The 27,610-nt window shown below is 46.5% G+C and overlaps 1 protein-coding gene across 1 annotated transcript in view; it reads right to left on the minus strand.

The window, feature by feature from the left end:
- The window catches only part of LOC137652750 (protein hobbit-like), a 175,095-nt gene that overhangs the window by 137,610 nt on the left and 9,875 nt on the right, over nt 1-27,610 (minus strand). Inside the window, exon 2 of the mRNA XM_068386156.1 lies at nt 10,295-10,421. Coding sequence (XP_068242257.1) covers nt 10,295-10,421 — 127 coding nt within the window. The remainder of the gene's footprint in view (nt 1-10,294; nt 10,422-27,610) is intronic.

Consider the following 27,610-nt stretch of genomic DNA (forward strand, 5'->3'; position numbering starts at 1 on the left):
CAGTCGGAATTGAGACCTTCCTCTCGGAATATGGTTCAAATTTTCCGGTCTCTTAAAGAGACCTTATGTTCCACTTCACCAGGCAACAAATTTTCACCTGGTTTAAGAAGACAATGTTCCTATAAACTCTGACAGCAGCCATACGAGTCAAGGAACTTCATGATCTCTTTCGACATCGCCCATTAATGAGAAGGGCGAAAGGCAACGTTCAGTTTCGTCCCCTAGTATGTCACCAGACACAGTCTCCAGAGGTGACGGATCCTACACAAGTCTCCACTCGGTAACGGACGATCCAGATCCTCCATTACCATACCCAGGGTAAGGTATGAGACCCTACCTTAAGAGAACGGTAACAGCCCACCCGGGTCCCTTCTCTTGTCATCAGCACTGGGAGAGACTAAAGGAGGATCATCAAAACATCATTCCTGCTGGATTCACAGAGTCACCAATTATGCCCTGAATCCGTAGCCTCACCAAACATGATGACTCACGATGTCAGAAGCATAGGTATGCCCCTGACCCTTCTAAGCAGATTACTCTGTGATGCAGGTTTTTACAAGAAAGGATGTGAATGCTCCATTTCTCCTGCAGGATGTGACCCACAGGAACACGATACGATCTCTATCGATCCTGTGGTGGCTCCACAACAGCTGGTTGTATACCTCAAACTCCTTATTGGACAAGTAGCAGAGGGTTGAGGGCAAATTTGTAGATAATTTGTATTTTTCCTAACTATACAAACCTTAGCTATTCATACGGTACAAACTTGCCCGCCGCCCCTATCCCCCTTGAAGTCCTACTTCCAAGCAAAGTGAACTAAATCACAGGTGTGTGAGGGGGAGCGGTAGCAAGCTACCCTCCCTAGTTAACCCTCGCTAAACTTTAATGGCTTGTCATTTCAGCTATGCCGAAAGTAATACCCCTAATAAATAGCTAAGGTTTATATAGTTAGGAAAAATGATATTTTAATTATAAAATAAATTTTTGAATATACTTACCCGGTGAATATATAGCTGCAACTCTGTTGCTCGACAGACAAAAACTTGTACAAAAAAAACTCGCCAGCGATCGCTACACAGGTTGCGGGTGTGCCCATCAGCGCCAACTGTCGGCCAGATACCAAACTCAATGTAAACAAAGACTCAATTTTCTTCTCGTCCCATTGCGTCTCTATAGGGGAGGAAGGGAGGGTCATTTAAATTATATATTCACCGGGTAAGTATATTCAAAAATTTATTTTATAATTAAAATATCATTTTTAAATATTTAACTTAGCCGGTGAATATATAGCTGATTCACACCCAGGGTTGGTGGGTAGAGACCAGTTAAATATGTTTACATCTTATGAGCTAAGAGTTTTTATTTCATTTTAGAAGTTATCAAAATAACAAAAACAAAATAAATAGGTACCTGGTAAGGAAGTCGACTTAGACGATTACTCTGCCTTACAAGTACGTCTTCCTTACGGAGCCTCGCGATCCTCTTAGGATGCTGACAGACCCCTAGGAGCTGGAGTATCAAGGGCTGCAACCCATACAACAGGACCTCATCAAACCCCTAATGTGGGCGCTCTCAAGAAATGACTTTGACCACCCGCCAAATCAACCAGGATGCGAAAGGCTTCTTAGCCTTCCGGACAACCCATAAAAACAACATTAAAAACATTTCAAGAGACAGATTAAAAGGATATGGAATTAGGGAATTGTAGTGGTTGAGCCCTCACCCACTACTGCACTCGCTGCTACGAATGGTCCCAGTGTGTAGCAGTTCTCGTACAGAGACTGGACATCTTTCAAGTAAAAGGACGCGAACACTGACTTGCTTCTCCAATAGGTTGCGTCCATTATACTTCGCAGAGATCTATTTTGCTTAAAGGCCACGGAAGTTGCTACAGCTCTAACTTCGTGCGTCTTCACCTTAAGCAAAGTTCGGTCTTCCTCACTCAGATGTGAATGAGCTTCTCGTATTAACAATCTGATAAAGTATGATAAAGCATTCTTTGACATAGGCAAAGATGGTTTCTTAACTGAACACCATAAAGCTTCAGATTGGCCTCGTAAAGGTTTGGTACGCTTTAAATAGAACTTAAGAGCTCTAACAGGGCATAAGACTCTTTCTAGTTCATTGCCTACGATCTCCGATAAGCTGGGAATATCGAAAGATTTAGGCCAAGGCCGAGAAGGCAGCTCATTTTTTGCTAGAAAACCAAGTTGCAGCGAACAAGTGGCTTTTTCCGACGAAAATACGATGTTCTTGCTGAAGGCATGAATCTCACTGACTCTTTTAGCCGAGGCTAAGCATACCAGGAAAAGAGTCTTAAGAGTGAGATCTTTCAGGGAGGCTGATTGTAACGGCTCAAACCTGTCTGACATGAGGAATCTTAGTACCACGTCTAAATTCCATCCAGGGGTAGCCAAACGACGCTCCTTGGTGGTCTCAAAAGACTTAAGGAGGTCTTGCAGATCTTTATTGTTGGAAAGATCTAAGCCTCTATGCCGGAAGACCGATGCCAACATGCTTCTGTAGCCCTTGATAGTGGGAGCTGAAAGGGATCGTCCTTTTCTCAGGTATAAGAGAAAATCAGCTATTTGAGCTACAGAGGTACTGGTCGAGGATACAGAAACTGACTTGCACCAGTCTCGGAAGACTTCCCACTTCGATTGGTAGACTCTAATGGTAGACGCTCTCCTTGCTCTAGCAATCGCTCTGGCTGCCTCCTTCGAAAAGCCTCTAGCTCTCGAGAGTCTTTCGATAGTCTGAAGGCAGTCAGACGAAGAGCGTGGAGGCTTTGGTGTACCTTCTTTACGTGTGGCTGACGTAGAAGGTCTACCCTTAGAAGAAGACTTCTGGGAACGTCTACTAGCCATCGAAGTACCTCGGTGAACCATTCTCTCGCGGGCCAGAGGGGAGCAACTAACGTCAACCTTGTCCCTTCGTGAGAGGCAAACTTCTGCAGTACCTTGTTGACAATCTTGAACGGTGGGAATGCGTAGAGATCCAGATGTGACCAATCTAGGAGGAAGGCATCTATATGTATTGCTGCTGGGTCCGGGACTGGAGAGCAATAGATTGGAAGCCTCTTGGTCAGCGAGGTTGCAAAGAGATCTATGGTTGGTTGGCCCCAAGTGGCCCAAAGTCTCTTGCACACATCCTTGTGGAGGGTCCATTCTGTTGGAATTACTTGCCCTTTCCGACTGAGACAATCTGCTATGACATTCAAGTTGCCTTGGATGAACCTCGTTACTAGGGAGATGTCTTGACCTTTTGACCAGATGAGCAGGTCCCTTGCGATCTCGTACAACGTCAGTGAGTGGGTACCTCCTTGTTTGGAGATGTACGCCAAGGCCGTGGTGTTGTCTGAGTTTACTTCCACCACTTTGCCTCGAAGGAGATACTCGAAGCTTTTCAAGGCCAGATGTACTGCCAACAGCTCCTTGCAGTTGATATGCATGCTTCTTTGACTCGAGTTCCACAGACCTGAGCATTCCCGACCGTCCAGTGTCGTGCCCCAGCCCAAGTCCGATGCGTCCGAGAAGAGAACGTGGTTGGGAGTCTGAACAGCCAGGGGAAGACCCTCTCTTAGGTTGATATTGTCCTTCCACCAAGTCAGACAAGACTTTATCTTTTCGGAAATCGGGATCGAGACCGCTTCTAGCGTCTTGTCCTTTTTCCAGTGAAAAGCTAGATGGTATTGAAGAGGACGGAAGTGTAGTCTTCCTAGTGACACAAATTGTTCCAGGGATGACAGCGTCCCTACCAGACTCATCCACAGCCTGACTGAGCAGCGTTCCTTCTTCAGCATCTTCTGGATGAATAACAGGGCTTGATCTATTCTGGGGGCCGACGGAAAAGCCCGAAAAGCTAGACTGTGAATCTCCATCCCTAAATACAGAACAGTTTGGGATGGGACCAGCTGCGACCTTTCCAAATTGACTAGGAGTCCCAATTCCTTGGTCAGATCTAGAGTCCACTTGAGATCCTTCAGACAGCGACGACTGGAAGAGGCTCTGAGAAGCCAGTCGTCCAAATAAAGGGAGGCTCGGATGTCCGATAAGTGGAGGAATTTGGCCACATTCCTCATCAGCCTCGTAAACACGAGAGGAGCTGTGCTTAGGCCAAAGCACAGGGCCCGAAACTGGTAGACCACATTTTCAAAGACGAATCTCAGAAAAGGTTGGGAGTCTGAGTGAATGGGGACGTGGAAGTAGGCGTCCCTTAGGTCTAGCGAGACCATCCAGTCTTCCCTTCTGACCGCTGCTAAGACTGACTTTGTGGTCTCCATGGAGAACTTCGTCTTTGTGACAAAGACATTCAGAGCACTGACGTCTAGCACCGGTCTCCACCCTCCTGTCTTCTTTGCAACTAGGAAGAGACGGTTGTAAAATCCCGGTGATCGAAGGTCCGAGACTTTGACCACCGCTCCCTTCTCTAGCAAAAGAGACACTTCCAGTTTCAGGGCTTGTCTCTTTTCTTCCTCTCTGTACCTGGGAGAGAGATCGATGGGAGACGTTGCTAGAGGGGGTTTGCGTACAAAAGGGATTTTGTACCCCTCCCTGAGTAACTTGACAGATTGTGAATCTGCGCCTCTCCTCTCCCAGGCTTGCCAGAAGTTCTTGAGTCTGGCTCCCACTGCTGTCTGAAGTTGCGGGCAGTCAGACTCTGCCCTTGGAGGACTTGGATCCTTTCCTCTTCCCTCGTTTCCCTTCGGCACGAGCACCTCCTCTGCTGGAGGCTCTGCCACGAAAGGGCGGAATAAAGCGAGACGCTGGAGTGTCTATCCTCGGTCTAGCGGATAACGAAGGCAAAGGGGGAGCTTTGCGAGCTGAGGACGCAACAAGATCGTGGGTGTCCTTCTGAACTAACGAAGCGGCAATCTCCTTTACCAAGCCTTCAGGGAACAGGCACTTGGAAAGGGGAGCAAAGAGAAGTTCAGATCTCTGGCATGGTGTAACTCCAGCAGACAGGAACGAACAGTGAGACTCTCGCTTTTTCAGGACTCCGGACGTGAATGATGCAGCAAGCTCATTGGACCCATCACGGACGGTCTTGTCCATGCAGGACATGATGAGCAAAGAAATATCCTTCTCTGTCGAAGAGATTTTCCTGCTCAGGGCTCCTAAGCACCAGTCTAAAAAGTTAAAGACTTCAAAAGCCCTAAAGATCCCTTTAAGAAGGTGGTCCAGGTCCGATGGTGACCAACAAACTTTCGAGCGTCTCATGGCAAGGCGGCGGGGAGAGTCTACAAGACTTGAGAAGTCGCCCTGGGCAGAGGCAGGAACTCCCAAGCCGAGAGCTTCTCCCGTGGCATACCAGACGCTCGATCTAGAAGAGAGTCTAGATGGGGGAAAGGCAAATGCTGTCTTCCCTAAACTCTTCTTGGATTCTAGCCAGTCTCCTAACAGCCGCAAAGCTCTCTTTGATGAGCGTGAGAGGACGAGTTTAGTAAAGGCAGGTGCGGTAGAAGGCATGCCTAATACAAACTCTGACGGCGGAGAACGAGGAGCCACAGAAATAAATTGGTCAGGAAACAACTCCTTGAATACAGCCATGACTTTTCTAAAGTCCAATGACGGCTGAGTTGCCTTGGGCTCGTCCAGTTCTGACTGTTGATCGTCCTGTTGTTCAGCAACATCCTCATCAGATAGTTCCTCATCCGAAAACTGATGAGGAAACGGCAACGGAGTGGGCAACGTCTGGTTCGCTGAGTCCGGTCGCACTGGTGCATGCGTGACGAAGCCGGACGCAACGTCATGGTACTGCTGCACAGTCTGTGAACTGTCAACAACCATGGGAGCGCGAGGACGCACAGCGTCCACCCGAGACTGCTTGGACCGTCTGGGTTGTGCAGTCGAAACCACACCGGGTTGCGGAGGTTGACTCACCGCGTCAAAACAAGTCACCTCTGCTGGTTGTTGAACGTCATGAACGTCAACAACCACCTCCGAGCGTCGCTTAACGTCAACGTGCGGCTGGCAACCCACACTGGGTCGCATCGGTGGAGGAACCACCTCAACTGGCAGACGCGAGAAGGTTACCTCAGCGTCAACAGGACGCACAACCGTTCGCTTGGAAGGTTGTTGGCCAGAAGGTTCAGCAGCAACCTTCTCCGCATGAAAGTCCTGCATCAAGGACGTAAGCTTGGACTGCATGTCTTGCAGCAAAGCCCATTTAGGGTCTACGGGAGCAGGTGCGGCAACAGACGGGGTTAGCGACTGAAGCGGTACCGCTTTGCCTCTCTTAGGCGGTGAGCAGTCATCAGATGACGGCAACGAGTCCGAACTGACCCAGTGGCTACAGCCGGGACGTTGGACTTGTCCTGAAGGGACCGACTTATGCTTTAAAGGTCGTGAGACCTTGGTCCAAAGTTTCTTACGAGAAACACCTTCAGACGACGAGGTAAAAATGGGCTCTCGTCTTACGTAGGTAGGGGCGATCTTGGGGAGATACGCCTGATACCATGGAGGGAACGTCTGTTCGCTGATCAAGGCCTCTCGAATCCATACGTCGTACGACATTGCTTCTCCCCTGGGCTTGGGAGCTTGCAAGAGGTCCCGGACTAGGAGGACGACAGGCACGAACAGACGAACCCTCAAGCGCAACACTTTTCACAACACTTTCACTTGGCACTTTATCACTTCCCGCGGCACTTTGGCACTTTAGCTCCTTAACATCCGCCATGAGTTGATTGCGGTCACTCGCAAGGGACTCAACTCTCTCCCCCAGGGCATGGATGGCACGCATCATGTCAGCCATCGATGGTTCCTGAGTGCTAGGAGGGGGGTTAGGAACAACCACTACAGGGGAAGGAATAGGTTGTGGGGCATGAGGAGAGGAAAAATCAATCGACCTAGAAGAACTTCTCCTAATTCTATCTCTCTCTAGCCTGCGTGTGTACTTTTCAAATTCGATAAAATCGAATTCCGAAAGGCCCACGCATTCCTCACACCGATCTTCCAATTGACAGGTTTTACCCCGACAATTGGAACAAACAGTGTGAGGGTCGAGAGAAGCCTTCGGAAGACGCCTAGAACAGTCCCTAGCATTGCATTTTCTAAATTAGGGAACTTGTGAAAGGTCAGCCATTTGAATTGGTCAAGGGAAAATTCCAAAAAACGATCTAAGTCATCAACAATGAATCCGATACAAAAAAAGAGTTCAAGGATTTATTTGAAGAAAAACCCTGCACAGCGAAAGCTCAAAACCAGAATATAGTACTTCACCAAAGATGATGGGAAAAACTCCAGGTTTCAACAGCGAGTAAAGTACGTCTTGTCGACACGTCGACAGAGAGAAAATTGAGTCTTTGTTTACATTGAGTTTGGTATCTGGCCGACATTTGGCGCTGATGGGCACACCCGCAACCTGTGTAGCGATCGCAGGCGAGTTTTTTTTGTACAAGTTTTTGTCTGTCGAGCAACAGAGTTGCAGCTATATATTCACCGGCTAAGTTAAATATTTAAAAATACAAAGTATCTACGAATTTATCATATTTTTTGTGGAATGGAAAGTACCAAACACAACCCAAAAGGTTATTGTCAAGACATTTTAGAGTAGTCTGGAAATCTATAGATGGATATCATATTTTATTTACTGGTGTGTCATAGGTATTTGTTGCATAATTTGTCAGGAAAGTTTTAATACCTTGAGAAAATTATTGCACAAATCTAGTTTGTTCCCACACTAACAAACCTTCCGTTATATATGTGGATTATCTTTCAGCGGAGCTGGAAGGTAGCCATTAGACTAAAAGTGCGAGGTGACAACCCCGTGCGCCCACGCGCGCCTGCGTGCGAACGTTCGCCCGCACGCGAACCAGGGAATATTCCATCGCGCGAGCGCCAACGCGATCCCTGGCATGATTCCCATCGGGATCCACAGCGCGAGCCCCCACACGAGGCTTCAGGAACAAGAGCATCCAGGTCGTCTTCTTCACGTCCCCCCCCACCAGATTTGAAGTAGTGTCCAGTCAGGGCCTTAAGGAAATACCTGGAGCGAACTGCTAGTCTCCAACCTGGCATCAAGAACCTCTTTGTCTCCACGGGCACAGTGAGAAAGCCGATCTCTAAGAATAGTGTCTCCTTTTGGCTTCGACAGGTGATCATCAAGGCCTATAGTAGTGCCGGTCTTCCCCTTCCAGGTAGGCCCAGACCACATGACATTAGAGGTATAAGTACCTCTCTTGCCTTTGAGAGAAACATGGCAGTAGCGCAGATCCTCAAGGCAGGCACCTGGTCGAACCAATCTACATTCACAGCAAATTACCTCAAAGAATGTTCGAGGAAGTCTCTAGACGGGTTCTCTATAGGGACAGTCATCTCCGCGTTCCAAGCGATTTGATGGCCAAAGCCCCAGGTATAATCGCGGTTATCAAAACCAAAAAGACACAGGTTCGTTTTCTCTTCTCCCCTTGTCTTCTCTTTTCTCTTCTTTCCCCAGAGATTTGACCAAGTAGAAACTGAACAAGACATGGATTCACATTTTCATCACTGGACACAACAACAAGAATTTTTTAAGGGTGAGTACTTAGACACTAGTGTGAGCTCTTTGTGTAGTTTTCCTAAGGTTCGTTTTCCGTCAACCTTTGGAACCTAGTCTCCTATCTAGGTTCACAGCCGTTCTGCTTAGTTGGGTCTAGGTCAGGTAGACACTCCCACCTCCTAAAGTGTAAGTCTCCTAAGAAAGTAGTTCGAGGTAAGTCTCTGTGTTGGAACAAATCACAAATTTTTAGTAATTTGTATTTCTCCTAACATACTTACCGAGAACTACTTTCGGGTAATGGCCCTCCCTTCCTTCCCCGAGTGCCTTTCTGACCCTTAGTTAATTTTTAACATCCAAGAACTTACTGAGGGTCAAGACCCAAGCTAACGCGCGACCTGGCTCGGGACTAGCCTCAGGGCACATATCCTTCCGCCTGGGGTAGTCCTCACAGAAAACGGAAGTAGGGTAAACTACACAACTCTGGTCGGTTGAGAGGAGATTCCACGTGGGACACACGAGTCGGGGACACAAAGGGTCGCACTGAGACAAGTAGAGCGACGAGATGATATCACGACGCGACCAGAGAACTTACTGAGGGTCGAGACCCAAGCTAACGCGTGACCTGGCTCGGGACTAGCCTCAGGGCACGTATCCTTCCGCCTAGGGTAGTCCTCACAGAAAACGGAAGTAGGGTAAACTACACAAAACTCTGGTCGGTTGAGAGGAGATTCCAGGTACCTCCTAAGAAAGTAGTTCGAGGTAAGTCTCTGTGTTGGAACAAACAAGAATTACAATTATCTAAATCAGCTAAGAATATTCACTAATAGTGAGAACCACTGATCCTCCGAAGGGAAGTGTTCCCCACAGAGAAGAAGCTGAAAAGTTAAAATTACAAACAATTATAATTTCACTAAAATAATTGTGACAAACAATCGTAAGCGCAACCTAACCTGCGAACGGGAAAGGTGCTCCGCCCGTTAGCACACTGCTGTTGAAAGGTGAAATACATTGAGAAGAGAAAGACCGTAGTCAATCTCTGAGAGGCCACACTCCCTTCACTCAGTAATCCATGTTTCCCGTAGCAAAAGGGATAAGGCGAAGACAACACTTGAATGAGGAGGGTCCAGACGATGACGATTCCCCTGCGGCGGCCAAGCCAACGGTTATATGCCGACGGGAAGACCGATAGACCACAGGGGGAGAAGTCGTTCCCCACGATGGGAAGTGTTCTGGCCTTGCGCAAGTGTCATAAGAACCTGTCGTATATGTATCACACTCACAGCACAAACACTGAAAAGGAAACTTACAATATTTCTATACATATATATACACAAACATTAAGATTGTTTTCATAGATATATATACATAAGAAGAAGTAAGTTAAATGACAAAAATTAATGGCAATCCAGAACAGGCGAGGAGGGAAAGTGGAAACAACCGCTTTCCATCCGAGTCAAAAGTAAAGTGAACTAAATCACAGGTGTGTGAGGGGGGCGGTAGCAAGCTACCCTCCCCTACCCCCGCTAACTAGCGGTGTGGGTAGTTAACCGTAACTAAACTTTAATGGCTCGTCATTTCAGCTATGCCGAAAGTAATACCCCTAATAAATAGCGTGGTTTGTATTCCAGTTATGGAACAAACTTAATTTAAAGTTATTTATCTTAACTATATTTTTTGTTTTTTTTTATTTACATTTCTAGTCATATTCATCACATCCAAAAGTAAACACACCTTGACTTTCTATCATCAAATACACCAAAGTTCTTAAAAGTAAATAGAAAGCTGGCCAACCAACAAACTTGAAAAATCAACTTACAATACTCAAACCAGATTTCTTAACAAGGACATCCTCGAAACTCAAACGGAGAATTGATATTCTCCCAAATTTGATTTCTGTTTGGTATTTAGCCACAATCAACCAAGATAGCAACCTAGGAATTCCTCTGCAATGTAAAAAAGAAAAAGAAAAATACAGTTATAGATCACAATGATATTGTACTTGAATAAATAAGAAACTAAATTCAGTCAAAAGGGTAATTGAAATCCTAAATTTTAAAATAATTCCTTTGTTCCTTTGTTGTGGGGTTAATCTAGGTCAAGCTAGAAATGGCAAATCAAACAAAACAAAGTAATTAGCTATCAACATGTGGGCGAGATCCTTCCCATCCATATGATGTAGTTAAACCAAGGCCGTCTCAAGTACAGGCCTGGTCAGTGGGGGAAGAAGGCGGCACAAGTACAGTAGGTCAATTGATATGGAGACGGGAAACCTGGCCATCCTCAACACTTCTTTCTATCACACACCACTCACTATGCGTACACTTTGTTTCTCGTTACAGTTTACAGCTGATAATCCTCATAGAAATATTAAGAGATCATACACACCAAAAGGAGACGACTTTAAATAATCCGGCTAAGGAAAATTAGACAGAAAAAAGTAATAAAATTAAAATAAAACTTTCCCTTGGCAGTAGCCTAATTCCAAGACCAACTGATTCCAAACTACGCTTGCATACCAAAAAAAAAAATAGAACGATTCTGACATTTAAAAATAAAACATTAACATAAATAAACCTTTCCAGCTATTAAAAAGGATTTAATATTATCTTTTGCACAATCACCCACAATCGCGTGATCTTGCTGTAGCCTACATTTTCTTTACTTGAAGTATTTGACGGATTTATCTTTACTTTTTCACTACTAATGTTTGCAATTCTCTTAACTGTGAAGTTCTTCCCAATTGTCTTATCGAAGAAGGATGTGTCAGATCCATATCACAATACTTTTGGTCCATTTCAGTAACTCTCTTTGCAGTTTGGTACACACCACATAATAGGCTCAACCCTGGAATCCAAATCAGTAAAGTTTTCTGGAATAACAGCAGAAAAATGTAAAGAAATAGAGCGCGACCCCTTTACTTACAGCCTATAGTAGCAGCGTGAAAGCACTACTCGTGTCACGCGGGACCTTTCTTACCCCCCAAACGACGCGGCCTTCTCTTGAGACGGCCTTGGTTAAACCCCTTTTGGCGTCTGGCCTTGAGACTGAGGAATAGCTGAGGGGGAATACAGTTACCAAACGACTCAGGTTTGCAAATTTATCTAAAATTTTCAGATCTGCCTCTACATAAAATGCAAACTTTCATCCCTTAATTACAAAATCTTAATAAAATCTGTTATTTCTATATTCACCTGAGCTTCATATGGCTTACTTCTCGAAGAGCGTTAAATATTGACGACTATCTTAAAATTAAAAAAAAATCCTATTTTTTTTTCATTACAAGCATATATCCCTCTAGCGGAGTACTGTATTGAGATTATGTTATCGTGTATAGAAACAACCTTTCACTCACAAAGTTGAAATGTGTTCTACATCCTCATGAAATTAGTAGACAGAGAGGAGAGTGAGGCAGGATATAAAGCTTAGGTGCGTACTGAAATAATAAGTTTGATTTGCCCGCTCAAGAATACTAAGACATCACAAGTCAGAAAGGAAATTTGCACTCTCCACTATCGGCACAATGAGAGTATACAGTACTTCCTAGATGGTCCACTCCATACCCTACCCGAAGGATAGCATCAAAACAGATATAGAAGTACAGGTGTAAGCTAAACCCACCTGTTTGAACTGAGACTAAGAAATTATAGAATCATCCTCCCCATACAGTATCTGTAATGACGGGCTTCCGTCCAAAAGCCGCGAGTCCTACCCCAAGCACTGGATCCCTTTGGATTCCGAAGACGCAACACTTGTGAATAGTTCCGCCAAAAAGGTCCAAACCATCTTCGGGATGGCTGAGATCATCCAATACTCTCATATATAGCTTTGAGTGCAAATACCTCTCAACTGTGACATCTCCTCCCATTCATCAAAGCTGGCAGCAATAACAAATGTAGAAACATCCACGGCATTAAAAAAAAAAAAAAAAAAAAAAAAAGACAAATACATATATATGTACATAGCCTATATACACATACATATGGGAAATTATAATCATAGAGTTGGGACAGCAACACGAAAGAAAGTATATGAAATTAGAAGGAGGTCGAGGTAATATTAAGAGGAAGAAAAAGATGAGAGAGAAATTTAGATTCAAACTGGGGGGGCAATTTCCCCAAGTTCGAGAGCCCTCTTGCCCGTCACCAAGTTTCAACACGAAATGATATGCCGTGCTGAAGCTCAATGACTTCATCAAAGCATTCTCTCATTAAGAGGGCTGTCACAGTGGACGGGATAAACATACTCACAGGGTTCGTGATACAGACACATACAGTGCCACAGGCACAGAGTGAGTGGAAGTTACTGGCCCGGTCCATCGGGCAAAGGGGTTGGGGTGACGGGCACAGGGGAAGGAATGGCAAACATTGGGGTAACCATGTCTGGGAGTGATGCACGTTGCAATACCCAGCATCAGGACAGCACATACTTTTGGCCCCAGGGCTGGTTTACGCATAATCTTGGGCATGACACCTACAAGCGTTGGGAGCTTTTCTGGCCAGCAAAAGTGTTACAAAATGAGCCTTGGGCTTAGGAGAGGCACCACTGGGTACATCACTGGAGTTACCGACACTGGGGATATGTTGACCATGCCTCTCCCCACTGGCCCCACCAAGGGAGACATTGGCACTGGAGAAGAGGTAGCCTTAGCTACCAGCTCCCTCGATGAAGTCATACAGTGGTCTGTACAGAAATGGGAGAACAGCCTCTAACCTCCACTAGGGTGTGGAAAACAGGCGGAACCCCACACGCCACCAGAACCTGAAAAGCTCACCAACATAGCTCTGGGGGCTCCTTGCTCCTGACACATACTCTCAGGGACCAAGCCATGGGCGTATGCACAGGAGTGATGGTAGAAGACACACTCAATGAGTGGACGGAAGAAGAGAAGGACTTCATTGGTGTCTTCATTAAGTGTTGCCAAGACAGACCCCTGAGAAGGCTTAGCTCTCCCCTTCAAGGCATAAGCTTGCCACTTCACAAGAGGCCACGAGCTACACTCGGCATACATGGATGATTGCAAACAATCATGCCCCCAACAAGAAACACAGAGTAAGTGTGGATATATTGCTAGTTAACATATAAACCGGTTGCAACATCCAGTTTTTCTCCAGCAAATACGAATATCTTGCTTCACATCTAAGAATAGTAAAAAGAAAATGCAAAGTTTGATTAGGGGTGCAACAGTATGCCCCTTCTCATGGCTGAAAACAAAAAGAGAGGAGCTTCTCGCCAACACTCATCACTTGTTAACTATCTCACTAACAATGTCACTGGCATTTCCAGCTTACACTAAAAACATATCCCTATTTAAAGGACAAAACGTGGTAAATATATGATACTCTAATTTCTAGCAAAACTGGAATTTGCGATAAGAAATGGATGAGTGCTGGCTAGTTTGGTATTTTTCTATATATGTTTAATAGGGGCTGGGGTATAATAACTTACATATCAGTCTCTCAAAATGTGAAGTATGTTTCCACTCTAAGTCCATTGTTTACATCTGAGAGACTGAAGGGGACTTATTGCGCATTTGTTTTTTCCCAGGGTTTGGAGAGCTTTCTGCGCATTTACAATGACGTATTTGTCAGGTGTTTTTTTAAACCAATCAACAGCTTACAAGTACTTCTTCATAAGTTCGTGGATGTTGTTCTACAACAGCTATTTTTTCCTACCTTCTTCTTAAGTTTCAATTTAACCACCATCACGTAAAGACGTCTCCAGGAGGGAACTTGAGGGAACCACATCAATCTATTTTGAAATTTAGTGTAATTTCATTTATGTTGGCAATTGATTATGATGGGAATGCTCTCCGTTTAGTGTAAAGCTATTGTAACTCATGTGAAAATGTTATTTTTATTAATAAAATAAATTTTTGAATATACTTACCCGATAATCATGTAGCTGTCAACTCCGTTGCCCGACAGAATTCTATGGAGGGATACGCCAGCTATCACAATACTAGAAGGGGGTGTATTTACCAGCGCCACCTGTGGCCAGGTACTCAAGTACTTCTTGTTGACACCTCCTCAATTATTCCTCGGTCCACTGGTTCTCTATGGGGAGGAAGGGAGGGTCGATTAAATCATGATTATCGGGTAAGTATATTCAAAAATTTATTTTATTAATAAAAATAACATTTTTCAATATTAAACTTACCCGATAATCATGTAGCTGATTCACACCCAGGGGGGTGGGTGAAAAACCAGTGTACAAGACTAAAGGATAGCTAAGTATCCCGTATTTCATATAATCGGTTATCCACAATAACAATGAAATAATAAGTACCTGGTAAGGAAGTCGACTTGAACCGTTACTCTGCCTTTAATAAGATCGTCTTCCTTACTGAGCGCAGCGTTCCTCTTGGGAGGCTGAATCAACTCAAAGGTGCTAAAGTATACAGGGCTGCAACCCATACTAAAGGACCTCATCACAACCTTTAACCTCGGCGCTTCTCAAGAAAGAATTGACCACCCGCCAAATCAACAAGGATGTGGAAGGCTTCTTAGCCGACCGTACAACCCATAAAAAGTATTCAAGAGAAAGGTTAAAAAGTTATGGGATTATGGGAATGTAGTGGCTGAGCCCTCGCCTACTACTGCATTCGTTGCTACGAATGGTCCCAGGGTGTAGCAGTACTCGTAAAGAGACTGGACATCTTTGAGATAGAATGATGCGAACACTGACTTGCTTCTCCAATAGGTTGCATCCATAACACTCCGCAGAGAACGGTTCTGTTTGAAGGCCACTGAAGTAGCCACAGCTCTCACTTCATGTGTCCTTACCTTCAGCAAAGCAAGGTCTTCTTCCTTCAGATGAGAATTTGCTTCTCTAATCAGAAGCCTGATGTAGTAAGAAACTGCGTTCTTAGACATTGGTAGAGAAGGCTTCTTGATAGCACACCATAAGGCTTCTGATTGTCCTCGTAAAGGTTTTGACCTTCTTAGATAGTACTTAAGAGCTCTAACTGGGCAAAGTACTCTCTCCAGTTCGTTCCCCACCATGTTGGACAGGCTTGGGATCTCGAACGACTTAGGCCAAGGACGGGAAGGAAGCTCGTTTTTAGCCAAAAAACCGAGCTGCAAGGAACATGTAGCCGTTTCAGATGTGAAACCTATGTTCCTGCTGAAGGCGTGGATCTCACTTACTCTTTTACCTGTTGCTAAGCACACGAGGAAAAGAGTTTTTAATGTGAGGTCCTTAAAAGAGGCTGATTGGAGCGGTTCAAATCCTGATGACATTAGGAACCTTAGGACCACGTCTAGATTCCAGCCTGGAGTGGACAACCGACGTTCCTTTGAGGTCTCAAAAGACCTAAGGAGGTCCTGTAGATCTTTGTTGGAGGAAAGATCCAAGCCTCTGTGGCGGAAAACCGCTGCCAACATACTTCTGTAACCCTTGATCGTAGGAGCTGATAGGGATCTTACGTTCCTTAGATGTAACAGGAAGTCAGCAATCTGGGTTACAGTGGTACTGGTTGAGGAAACTGCATTGGCCTTGCACCAGCTTCGGAAGACTTCCCATTTAGACTAATAGACTCTGAGAGTGGATGTCGTCCTTGCTCTGGCAATCGCTCTGGCTGCCTCCTTCGAAAAGCCTCTAGCTCTTGAGAGTCTTTCGATAGTCTGAAGGCAGTCAGACGAAGAGCGTGGAGGTTTGGGTGTACCTTCTTTACGTGAGGTTGACGCAGAAGGTCCACTCTTAGAGGAAGAGTCCTGGGAACGTCGACCAGCCATTGCAGTACCTCGGTGAACCATTCTCTCGCGGGCCAGAGGGGAGCAACCAACGTCAGCCGTGTCCCTTTGTGAGAGGCGAACTTCTGAAGTACCCTGTTGACAATCTTGAACGGCGGGAATGCATACAGGTCGAGATGGGACCAATCCAGCAGAAAGGCATCCACGCGAACTGCTGCTGGGTCTGGAATCGGAGAACAATACAAGAGGAGCCTCTTGGTCATCGAGGTAGCGAATAGATCTATGGTTGGCTGACCCCACAGGGCCCAAAGTCTGCTGCAAACATTCTTGTGAAGGGTCCACTCTGTGGGGAAGACCTGACCCTTCCGGCTGAGGCGATCTGCCATGACATTCATATCGCCCTGAATGAGCCTCGTTACCAGCGTGAGCTTTCGATCTTTTGACCAAATGAGGAGGTCCCTTGCGATCTCGAACAACTTCCTCGAATGAGTCCCTCCCTGCTTGGAGATGTAAGCCAAGGCTGTGGTGTTGTCGGAGTTCACCTCCACCACCTTGTTTAGCTGGAGGGACTTGAAGTTTATCAAGGCCAGATGAACTGCCAACAACTCCTTGCAATAGATGTGAAGTGTCCTTTGCTCCTGATTCCATGTTCCCGAGCATTCCTGTCCGTCCAGTGTCGCACCCCAGCCCGTGTCCGATGCGTCCGAGAAGAGACGGTGGTCGGGGGTCTGAACAGCCAATGGTAGACCTTCCTTGAGAAGAATGCTGTTCTTCCACCACGTTAGAGTAGACCTCATCTCTTCGGAAACAGGAACTGAGACCGTCTCTAGCGTCATGTCCTTTATCCAGTGAGCAGCTAGATGATACTGAAGGGGGCGGAGGTGGAGTCTCCCTAACTCGATGAACAGGGCCAGCGATGAAAGTGTCCCTGTTAGACTCATCCACTGCCTGACTAAGCATCGGTTCCTTCTCAGCATGCTCTGGATGCATTCTAGGGCTTGGAAGATCCTTGGGGCCGACGGACAAGTCCGAAAAGCTCGACTCTGAAGATCCATACCCAAGGAGACAATGGTCTGGGATGGAACGAGCTGAGACTCCTCAAAATTGACCAGGAGGCCCAGTTCCTTGGTCAGATCCATAGTCCATTTGAAAATCTCCAGACAGCGACGACTTGTGGGAGCTCTTAAAAGCCAGTCGTCTGACGGAGCCGGACACAAGATCATGATACTGCTGCACAGTCTGTGAACTGTCAATCATGGGCAAGCGAGGAAGTACAGTGACAACCCGAATCTGTCTAGACTGTCTGGGTCGTACAGACAACTCCTTAACGGGTTGCTGAGGTTGCCGCACTGCGTCACAACAAGTCACTTCTGTTGGTTGTTGAACGTCTTCCCCGTGACACATTGACTCCGTAAACAAAAAATCCTCTAACAAGGACTAAGCTTGGACTGCATGTCATGCAACACAGCTCAAGGTCTATGGGAGCAGGTGTGGTAACAGACGGGATTAGCGACTGAAGTGGAACCATTAACTTCCCTGTAAGCATGTTATGCTTAAATAAAAGTCCATAAGAGGTTATGCAGCTAAAGGCTCCCTCCAAATGACAGAGTCCTCAAGGGAATATCAGAAGGAGGGAGAAAAGAACTTTCTCATCTACAGGGACCTTATCCTAGAAAAGCTAAGTTCTCTGAGTGAGGGTTCACTGGTGCAAAAGCAGCAGACTAGAAGGCAACGTTATGAAACTGCTTGACAGTCTAGTGAGTTGGCAACAACCCAAGATGTGTTGAGAAGCATGCGGTAAGGTATGCAGAGCATGATGTATGCAGAGTATGCTGTATGCAGAGCATGCTGTATGTAGAGCATGTTGTATGCAGAGCATGCTGAATGCAGTGCATGCTGTATGCAGAGCATGTTGTATGCAGAGCATGCTGAATGCAGAGCATGCTGTATGCTGAGCATGTAGTAAGCAGAGCCTGCTGTAAGCAGAGCCTGCTGTAAGGAAAGCAGAGCGTGTGCATGGCGTTTAACATTTCTCAGAAATTCCATGACCAGTGCTAGAGTGCTTTATGCATGCTTGCATGGGGTTTAAACCATGGAATGAAAATGGAGATAAGGTATGCTGAACAGCAGAGTCAGAACGAGCTGGAACAACAATAGTTGTGGTTTCCTCTTCAAGACTCCGTTGAGGGAACACCTGAGGCTCAGTCTGCAAAGGCTGAATAAAAGACAAGCAGAAGGAAGGCGCATGGGTGGAGGAGGCTGACTCCTAGCATGAGTGGTTGAACCCAAGGGTTGCGCTTGCTGAGCGGTTGGCGGAAGCGGAGTAGCAAGTTCCAGTTCCTGTGGTGTGAGCGGAGCGCGATGAGGAAGAGGCTGCGCAGAACAAGGTAAATGTCTCGCAAGCTGAGGCTCCTGAGGCGCAAGGCTAAGGTGTTGTGGTGCTTGCCTTGTGGAGGGTTGAGCTCGCTGCAGCGAGAGCTGAGGAGACTGACTCATGGACGGGAGAGGTTGTTGTACCTCAACCGAGTGTTGCATCACTGGAGGAGCAGCAAGTGGAGGCGGAGGAAGAGAGGTATAATCCTCCTGATCCCATTGTAAAGGTTGCCTTAAGGAAGGCGGAGGCTGAACACCACAGGGAACAGCAAACTCAGCACGTGGCTCAACATCGTACGCCTGGCAGGTGGTACTGCGATCAGGCGGAGCGAGCGTAGGCGGAGGGAGTGTAGGCGGAGGCGGAGGAGTAACACTCTCAGCCCGACACTCACGCATTAAGTCCGAAAGCTGTGCTTGCATGGACTGTAGTAGAGTCCACAACATCGTACGCCTGGCAGGTGGTACTGCGATCAGGCGGAGCGAGTGTAGGTGGAGGGAGTGTAGGCGGAGGCGGAGGAGCAACACTCTCAGCCCGACACTCACGCATCAAGTCCGAAAGCTGTGCTTGCATGGACTGAAGTAGAGTCCACAACATCGTACGCCTGGCAGATGGTACTGCGATCAGGCGGAGCGAGTGTAGGTGGAGGGAGTGTAGGCGGAGGCGGAGGAGCAACACTCTCAGCCCGACACTCACGCATCAAGTCCGAAAGCTGTGCTTGCATGGACTGTAGTAGAGTTCACAACATCGTACGCCTGGCAGGTGGTACTGCGATCAGGCGGAGCGATCATAGGCGGGGGGGAGTGTAGGCGGAGGCGGAGGCGCAACACTCTCAGCCCGACACTCACGCATCAAGACCGAAAGTTGTGACTGTATGGACTGCAGTAGAGTCAACTTGGGGTCGGCAGACACTAAGGTCTGCTGAGGTAAAGCCTTAACAGCCGAGATCTGTTGCGGCAGAACCTTACTCCTCTTAGGCGGAGTGTAATCAACTGATGACTGAGGAGAGTCAGAGCTAACCCAATGACTGCATTCGGGTTGTGAACTTTAACTTCGTACGTCTGGCATAGGTCTGGACTTAACGTTTAAGAGGTCTTGAGACCTGAGACCAGCGTTACTCTGCCTTTATTTTCTCCCCTAATCTCTTCTGCAGACGAGCAAAATAAGGGCTCAATCGTCTGCGGGTGGGAGTGACGGTCTCGGTAAGACACGCCCACAACCACCGAGGATACTTCTGTGCGCCGATCAAGGCCTGCTGAACCCTTATGCCCTTCGACATTGCTTCTCCCCTGGGCTTGGGAGCTTGCAAGAGGTCCCGGACTGGGAGGACGACTGGCGCGCACAAAAGTACCCTCACGCACTAATCACTTATCACTTTGATTTCTGTTTGCACTTATTTCACTGAACTCGAAACTTTAAGTGGTTTGTACCTGAAATACGCAATTCTATCCTTTCTCAAAGTTAGTAATTGCGAAAACAGAATTACAATGTAACAGAAAAATCTAATGAAAGATAATTCAGTGGCTGGAAAGAGACTAAACACTAGATCACTCTAGAAACGTTTAGTTTCTTCCCCTAAAGAGACTAGGGAGAAGAACAATAACGATAACGACGTTACTCGTACGCCTGGCAGGCTTGAATGAAACGTTTATCCTCTTTCTCCCTCCGTCTCTATCTCTCCTCTCTCTCTCTCTCTTGACTTAGAACCTGAGAGAAGAGCCCAATCATATATATCGTTAAAACATATTATTGTTAAAGGAAAAAACTGAAAAGTTCCTTTATTAGGATCAAAACCATTAAGTTAAGAAAGAATGAACAAAACGCTAGACACGGTTACTCTTACTGCAACGTGAAACCGTGAACATTCTTTCTCTATCGTAACGATAGAGTGCAAGTTGAACGTTCTGAACGTCAACAACTGCAGAGACAAAACAAAACGTTAGTTCAACTTTGAAAAAAGTACGAGACTATCAAAGAAATTCTTTCAAACTCTGTGGCGGAAATAGCATAATATGTTAACAGGTAAAACCGAAATGACGGGCTCAAAGTTTATTAACTTCGGTAAAAGACCGCCTACTAATAGGAAGGTCGAATATAAACAAATATAAAAATTAATTTTAATGAGTTTATAATAAAAGGAAGTTAATCGAAGAGGCCTATAAGAGGCGGAGAGATATAAAATAAATCTATAACTTTTGTTAAGCAAAATTAAGAAAGAGAGTCTATACTCTCTTAGACACCAACACTTCCGTCTAAGGGAAGGGTCGGCCATTGAAAGGTGAACGAGAGTTCATACTCTCTCGTCACCATAATTAATCAAATTAATTCCAAAAGCTAACTAAGCTAATATAGAAGTTTCCAGTAAAGCGACAGCCGAAATCAAAGAGAAATACTTCACCAAAGTCGTGAAAATACTCCAAGAACATAAGCGTATCCCAGAACGTCTTGCCGGAAGCACGACAGAGGAATAATTGAGGAGGTGTCAACAAGAAGTACTTGAGTACCTGGCCACAGGTGGCGCTGGTAAATACACCCCCTTCTAGTATTGTGATAGCTGGCGTATCCCTCCATAGAATTCTGTCGGGCAACGGAGTTGACAGCTACATGATTATCGGGTAAGTTTAATATTGAAAATTAAAAAATAATAGCGAAATCATGCCTCAAAGGTCCAATTCTGAGTTAATTTTCATGGAAGGCCAGCACATTTTCTACTGCTAAGCTTTTGTAAAGATTGCCAAGAAAAGAAAAGAAAAAAAAAATGACGGTGTCAATCATAAAGTAAGGAATTACTGGTATTTGATTCACTTTTTCATTATGGAAGGATTTATTTGTGATTTACTTTTTCATAATGGAAGGATTTATTTGTGACTCCACTTTTTCATGATGGAAGGATTTATTTGTTATTTACTTAAAGTTTGTGACCTGGGAAAGGGGGTCTGGCTAGCGGTTGTGACCTGGGAAATGGGGTCCGGGGTGCTTGCCCCCTGGCTAGGAGCTGTGACCTGGGAGCTATTAGGTTAGGTTAGGTGGGTTTGTTAGGTTCTGTACCCATTTACAAATCTCAAAAGTTAAATAATCCCGTATTTGTCTGTTTTCAGCCATTTACATGAACCATATATTTTTTCAACTGGTTACCTTAGACTTAATTTGCATATCCTACCATTATTATTACTGTAAAATGTTATTTTTATTAATAAAATAAATTTTTGAATATACTTACCCGATAATCATGTAGCTGTCAACTCCGTTGCCCGACAGAATTCTATGGAGGGATACGCCAGCTATCACAATACTAGAAGGGGGTGTATTTACCAGCGCCACCTGTGGCCAGGTACTCAAGTACTTCTTGTTGACACCTCCTCAATTATTCCTCGGTCCACTGGTTCTCTATGGGGAGGAAGGGAGGGTCGATTAAATCATGATTATCGGGTAAGTATATTCAAAAATTTATTTTATTAATAAAAATAACATTTTCCAATATTAAACTTACCCGATAATCATGTAGCTGATTCACACCCAGGGGGGTGGGTGAAAAACCAGTGTACAAGACTAAAGGATAGCTAAGTATCCCGTATTTCATATAATCGGTTATCCACAATAACAATGAAATAATAAGTACCTGGTAAGGAAGTCGACTTGAACCGTTACTCTGCCTTTAATAAGATCGTCTTCCTTACTGAGCGCAGCGTTCCTCTTGGGAGGCTGAATCAACTCAAAGGTGGTAAAGTATACAGGGCTGCAACCCATACTAAAGGACCTCATCACAACCTTTAACCTCGGCGCTTCTCAAGAAAGAATTGACCACCCGCCAAATCAACAAGGATGTGGAAGGCTTCTTAGCCGACCGTACAACCCATAAAAAGTATTCAAGAGAAAGGTTAAAAAGTTATGGGATTATGGGAATGTAGTGGCTGAGCCCTCGCCTACTACTGCATTCGTTGCTACGAATGGTCCCAGGGTGTAGCAGTACTCGTAAAGAGACTGGACATCTTTGAGATAGAATGATGCGAACACTGACTTGCTTCTCCAATAGGTTGCATCCATAACACTCCGCAGAGAACGGTTCTGTTTGAAGGCCACTGAAGTAGCCACAGCTCTCACTTCATGTGTCCTTACCTTCAGCAAAGCAAGGTCTTCTTCCTTCAGATGAGAATTTGCTTCTCTAATCAGAAGCCTGATGTAGTAAGAAACTGCGTTCTTAGACATTGGTAGAGAAGGCTTCTTGATAGCACACCATAAGGCTTCTGATTGTCCTCGTAAAGGTTTTGACCTTCTTAGATAGTACTTAAGAGCTCTAACTGGGCAAAGTACTCTCTCCAGTTCGTTCCCCACCATGTTGGACAGGCTTGGGATCTCGAACGACTTAGGCCAAGGACGGGAAGGAAGCTCGTTTTTAGCCAAAAAACCGAGCTGCAAGGAACATGTAGCCGTTTCAGATGTGAAACCTATGTTCCTGCTGAAGGCGTGGATCTCACTTACTCTTTTACCTGTTGCTAAGCACACGAGGAAAAGAGTTTTTAATGTGAGGTCCTTAAAAGAGGCTGATTGGAGCGGTTCAAATCCTGATGACATTAGGAACCTTAGGACCACGTCTAGATTCCAGCCTGGAGTGGACAACCGACGTTCCTTTGAGGTCTCAAAAGACCTAAGGAGGTCCTGTAGATCTTTGTTGGAGGAAAGATCCAAGCCTCTGTGGCGGAAAACCGCTGCCAACATACTTCTGTAACCCTTGATCGTAGGAGCTGATAGGGATCTTACGTTCCTTAGATGTAACAGGAAGTCAGCAATCTGGGTTACAGTGGTACTGGTTGAGGAAACTGCATTGGCCTTGCACCAGCTTCGGAAGACTTCCCATTTAGACTAATAGACTCTGAGAGTGGATGTCGTCCTTGCTCTGGCAATCGCTCTGGCTGCCTCCTTCGAAAAGCCTCTAGCTCTTGAGAGTCTTTCGATAGTCTGAAGGCAGTCAGACGAAGAGCGTGGAGGTTTGGGTGTACCTTCTTTACGTGAGGTTGACGCAGAAGGTCCACTCTTAGAGGAAGAGTCCTGGGAACGTCGACCAGCCATTGCAGTACCTCGGTGAACCATTCTCTCGCGGGCCAGAGGGGAGCAACCAACGTCAGCCGTGTCCCTTTGTGAGAGGCGAACTTCTGAAGTACCCTGTTGACAATCTTGAACGGCGGGAATGCATACAGGTCGAGATGGGACCAATCCAGCAGAAAGGCATCCACGCGAACTGCTGCTGGGTCTGGAATCGGAGAACAATACAAGAGGAGCCTCTTGGTCATCGAGGTAGCGAATAGATCTATGGTTGGCTGACCCCACAGGGCCCAAAGTCTGCTGCAAACATTCTTGTGAAGGGTCCACTCTGTGGGGAAGACCTGACCCTTCCGGCTGAGGCGATCTGCCATGACATTCATATCGCCCTGAATGAGCCTCGTTACCAGCGTGAGCTTTCGATCTTTTGACCAAATGAGGAGGTCCCTTGCGATCTCGAACAACTTCCTCGAATGAGTCCCTCCCTGCTTGGAGATGTAAGCCAAGGCTGTGGTGTTGTCGGAGTTCACCTCCACCACCTTGTTTAGCTGGAGGGACTTGAAGTTTATCAAGGCCAGATGAACTGCCAACAACTCCTTGCAATAGATGTGAAGTGTCCTTTGCTCCTGATTCCATGTTCCCGAGCATTCCTGTCCGTCCAGTGTCGCACCCCAGCCCGTGTCCGATGCGTCCGAGAAGAGACGGTGGTCGGGGGTCTGAACAGCCAATGGTAGACCTTCCTTGAGAAGAATGCTGTTCTTCCACCACGTTAGAGTAGACCTCATCTCTTCGGAAACAGGAACTGAGACCGTCTCTAGCGTCATGTCCTTTATCCAGTGAGCAGCTAGATGATACTGAAGGGGGCGGAGGTGGAGTCTCCCTAACTCGATGAACAGGGCCAGCGATGAAAGTGTCCCTGTTAGACTCATCCACTGCCTGACTAAGCATCGGTTCCTTCTCAGCATGCTCTGGATGCATTCTAGGGCTTGGAAGATCCTTGGGGCCGACGGACAAGTCCGAAAAGCTCGACTCTGAAGATCCATACCCAAGGAGACAATGGTCTGGGATGGAACGAGCTGAGACTCCTCAAAATTGACCAGGAGGCCCAGTTCCTTGGTCAGATCCATAGTCCATTTGAAAATCTCCAGACAGCGACGACTTGTGGGAGCTCTTAAAAGCCAGTCGTCTGACGGAGCCGGACACAAGATCATGATACTGCTGCACAGTCTGTGAACTGTCAATCATGGGCAAGCGAGGAAGTACAGTGACAACCCGAATCTGTCTAGACTGTCTGGGTCGTACAGACAACTCCTTAACGGGTTGCTGAGGTTGCCGCACTGCGTCACAACAAGTCACTTCTGTTGGTTGTTGAACGTCTTCCCCGTGACACATTGACTCCGTAAACAAAAAATCCTCTAACAAGGACTAAGCTTGGACTGCATGTCATGCAACACAGCTCAAGGTCTATGGGAGCAGGTGTGGTAACAGACGGGATTAGCGACTGAAGTGGAACCATTAACTTCCCTGTAAGCATGTTATGCTTAAATAAAAGTCCATAAGAGGTTATGCAGCTAAAGGCTCCCTCCAAATGACAGAGTCCTCAAGGGAATATCAGAAGGAGGGAGAAAAGAACTTTCTCATCTACAGGGACCTTATCCTAGAAAAGCTAAGTTCTCTGAGTGAGGGTTCACTGGTGCAAAAGCAGCAGACTAGAAGGCAACGTTATGAAACTGCTTGACAGTCTAGTGAGTTGGCAACAATCCAAGATGTGTTGAGAAGCATGCGGTAAGGTATGCAGAGCATGATGTATGCAGAGTATGCTGTATGCAGAGCATGCTGTATGTAGAGCATGTTGTATGCAGAGCATGCTGAATGCAGTGCATGCTGTATGCAGAGCATGTTGTATGCAGAGCATGCTGAATGCAGAGCATGCTGTATGCTGAGCATGTAGTAAGCAGAGCCTGCTGTAAGCAGAGCCTGCTGTAAGGAAAGCAGAGCGTGTGCATGGCGTTTAACATTTCTCAGAAATTCCATGACCAGTGCTAGAGTGCTTTATGCATGCTTGCATGGGGTTTAAACCATGGAATGAAAATGGAGATAAGGTATGCTGAACAGCAGAGTCAGAACGAGCTGGAACAACAATAGTTGTGGTTTCCTCTTCAAGACTCCGTTGAGGGAACACCTGAGGCTCAGTCTGCAAAGGCTGAATAAAAGACAAGCAGAAGGAAGGCGCATGGGTGGAGGAGGCTGACTCCTAGCATGAGTGGTTGAACCCAAGGGTTGCGCTTGCTGAGCGGTTGGCGGAAGCGGAGTAGCAAGTTCCAGTTCCTGTGGTGTGAGCGGAGCGCGATGAGGAAGAGGCTGCGCAGAACAAGGTAAATGTCTCGCAAGCTGAGGCTCCTGAGGCGCAAGGCTAAGGTGTTGTGGTGCTTGCCTTGTGGAGGGTTGAGCTCGCTGCAGCGAGAGCTGAGGAGACTGACTCATGGACGGGAGAGGTTGTTGTACCTCAACCGAGTGTTGCATCACTGGAGGAGCAGCAAGTGGAGGCGGAGGAAGAGAGGTATAATCCTCCTGATCCCATTGTAAAGGTTGCCTTAAGGAAGGCGGAGGCTGAACACCACAGGGAACAGCAAACTCAGCACGTGGCTCAACATCGTACGCCTGGCAGGTGGTACTGCGATCAGGCGGAGCGAGCGTAGGCGGAGGGAGTGTAGGCGGAGGCGGAGGAGTAACACTCTCAGCCCGACACTCACGCATTAAGTCCGAAAGCTGTGCTTGCATGGACTGTAGTAGAGTCCACAACATCGTACGCCTGGCAGGTGGTACTGCGATCAGGCGGAGCGAGTGTAGGTGGAGGGAGTGTAGGCGGAGGCGGAGGAGCAACACTCTCAGCCCGACACTCACGCATCAAGTCCGAAAGCTGTGCTTGCATGGACTGAAGTAGAGTCCACAACATCGTACGCCTGGCAGATGGTACTGCGATCAGGCGGAGCGAGTGTAGGTGGAGGGAGTGTAGGCGGAGGCGGAGGAGCAACACTCTCAGCCCGACACTCACGCATCAAGTCCGAAAGCTGTGCTTGCATGGACTGTAGTAGAGTTCACAACATCGTACGCCTGGCAGGTGGTACTGCGATCAGGCGGAGCGATCATAGGCGGGGGGGAGTGTAGGCGGAGGCGGAGGCGCAACACTCTCAGCCCGACACTCACGCATCAAGACCGAAAGTTGTGACTGTATGGACTGCAGTAGAGTCAACTTGGGGTCGGCAGACACTAAGGTCTGCTGAGGTAAAGCCTTAACAGCCGAGATCTGTTGCGGCAGAACCTTACTCCTCTTAGGCGGAGTGTAATCAACTGATGACTGAGGAGAGTCAGAGCTAACCCAATGACTGCATTCGGGTTGTGAACTTTAACTTCGTACGTCTGGCATAGGTCTGGACTTAACGTTTAAGAGGTCTTGAGACCTGAGACCAGCGTTACTCTGCCTTTATTTTCTCCCCTAATCTCTTCTGCAGACGAGCAAAATAAGGGCTCAATCGTCTGCGGGTGGGAGTGACGGTCTCGGTAAGACACGCCCACAACCACCGAGGATACTTCTGTGCGCCGATCAAGGCCTGCTGAACCCTTATGCCCTTCGACATTGCTTCTCCCCTGGGCTTGGGAGCTTGCAAGAGGTCCCGGACTGGGAGGACGACTGGCGCGCACAAAAGTACCCTCACGCACTAATCACTTATCACTTTGATTTCTGTTTGCACTTATTTCACTGAACTCGAAACTTTAAGTGGTTTGTACCTGAAATACGCAATTCTATCCTTTCTCAAAGTTAGTAATTGCGAAAACAGAATTACAAAGTAACAGAAAAATCTAATGAAAGATAATTCAGTGGCTGGAAAGAGACTAAACACTAGATCACTCTAGAAACGTTTAGTTTCTTCCCCTAAAGAGACTAGGGAGAAGAGCAAAAACGATAACGACGTTACTCGTACGCCTGGCAGGCTTGAATGAAACGTTTATCCTCTTTCTCCCTCCGTCTCTA

Source organism: Palaemon carinicauda, chromosome 14 (genome assembly GCF_036898095.1).
Source record: "Palaemon carinicauda isolate YSFRI2023 chromosome 14, ASM3689809v2, whole genome shotgun sequence".
Classification (NCBI taxonomy): domain Eukaryota; kingdom Metazoa; phylum Arthropoda; class Malacostraca; order Decapoda; family Palaemonidae; genus Palaemon; species Palaemon carinicauda.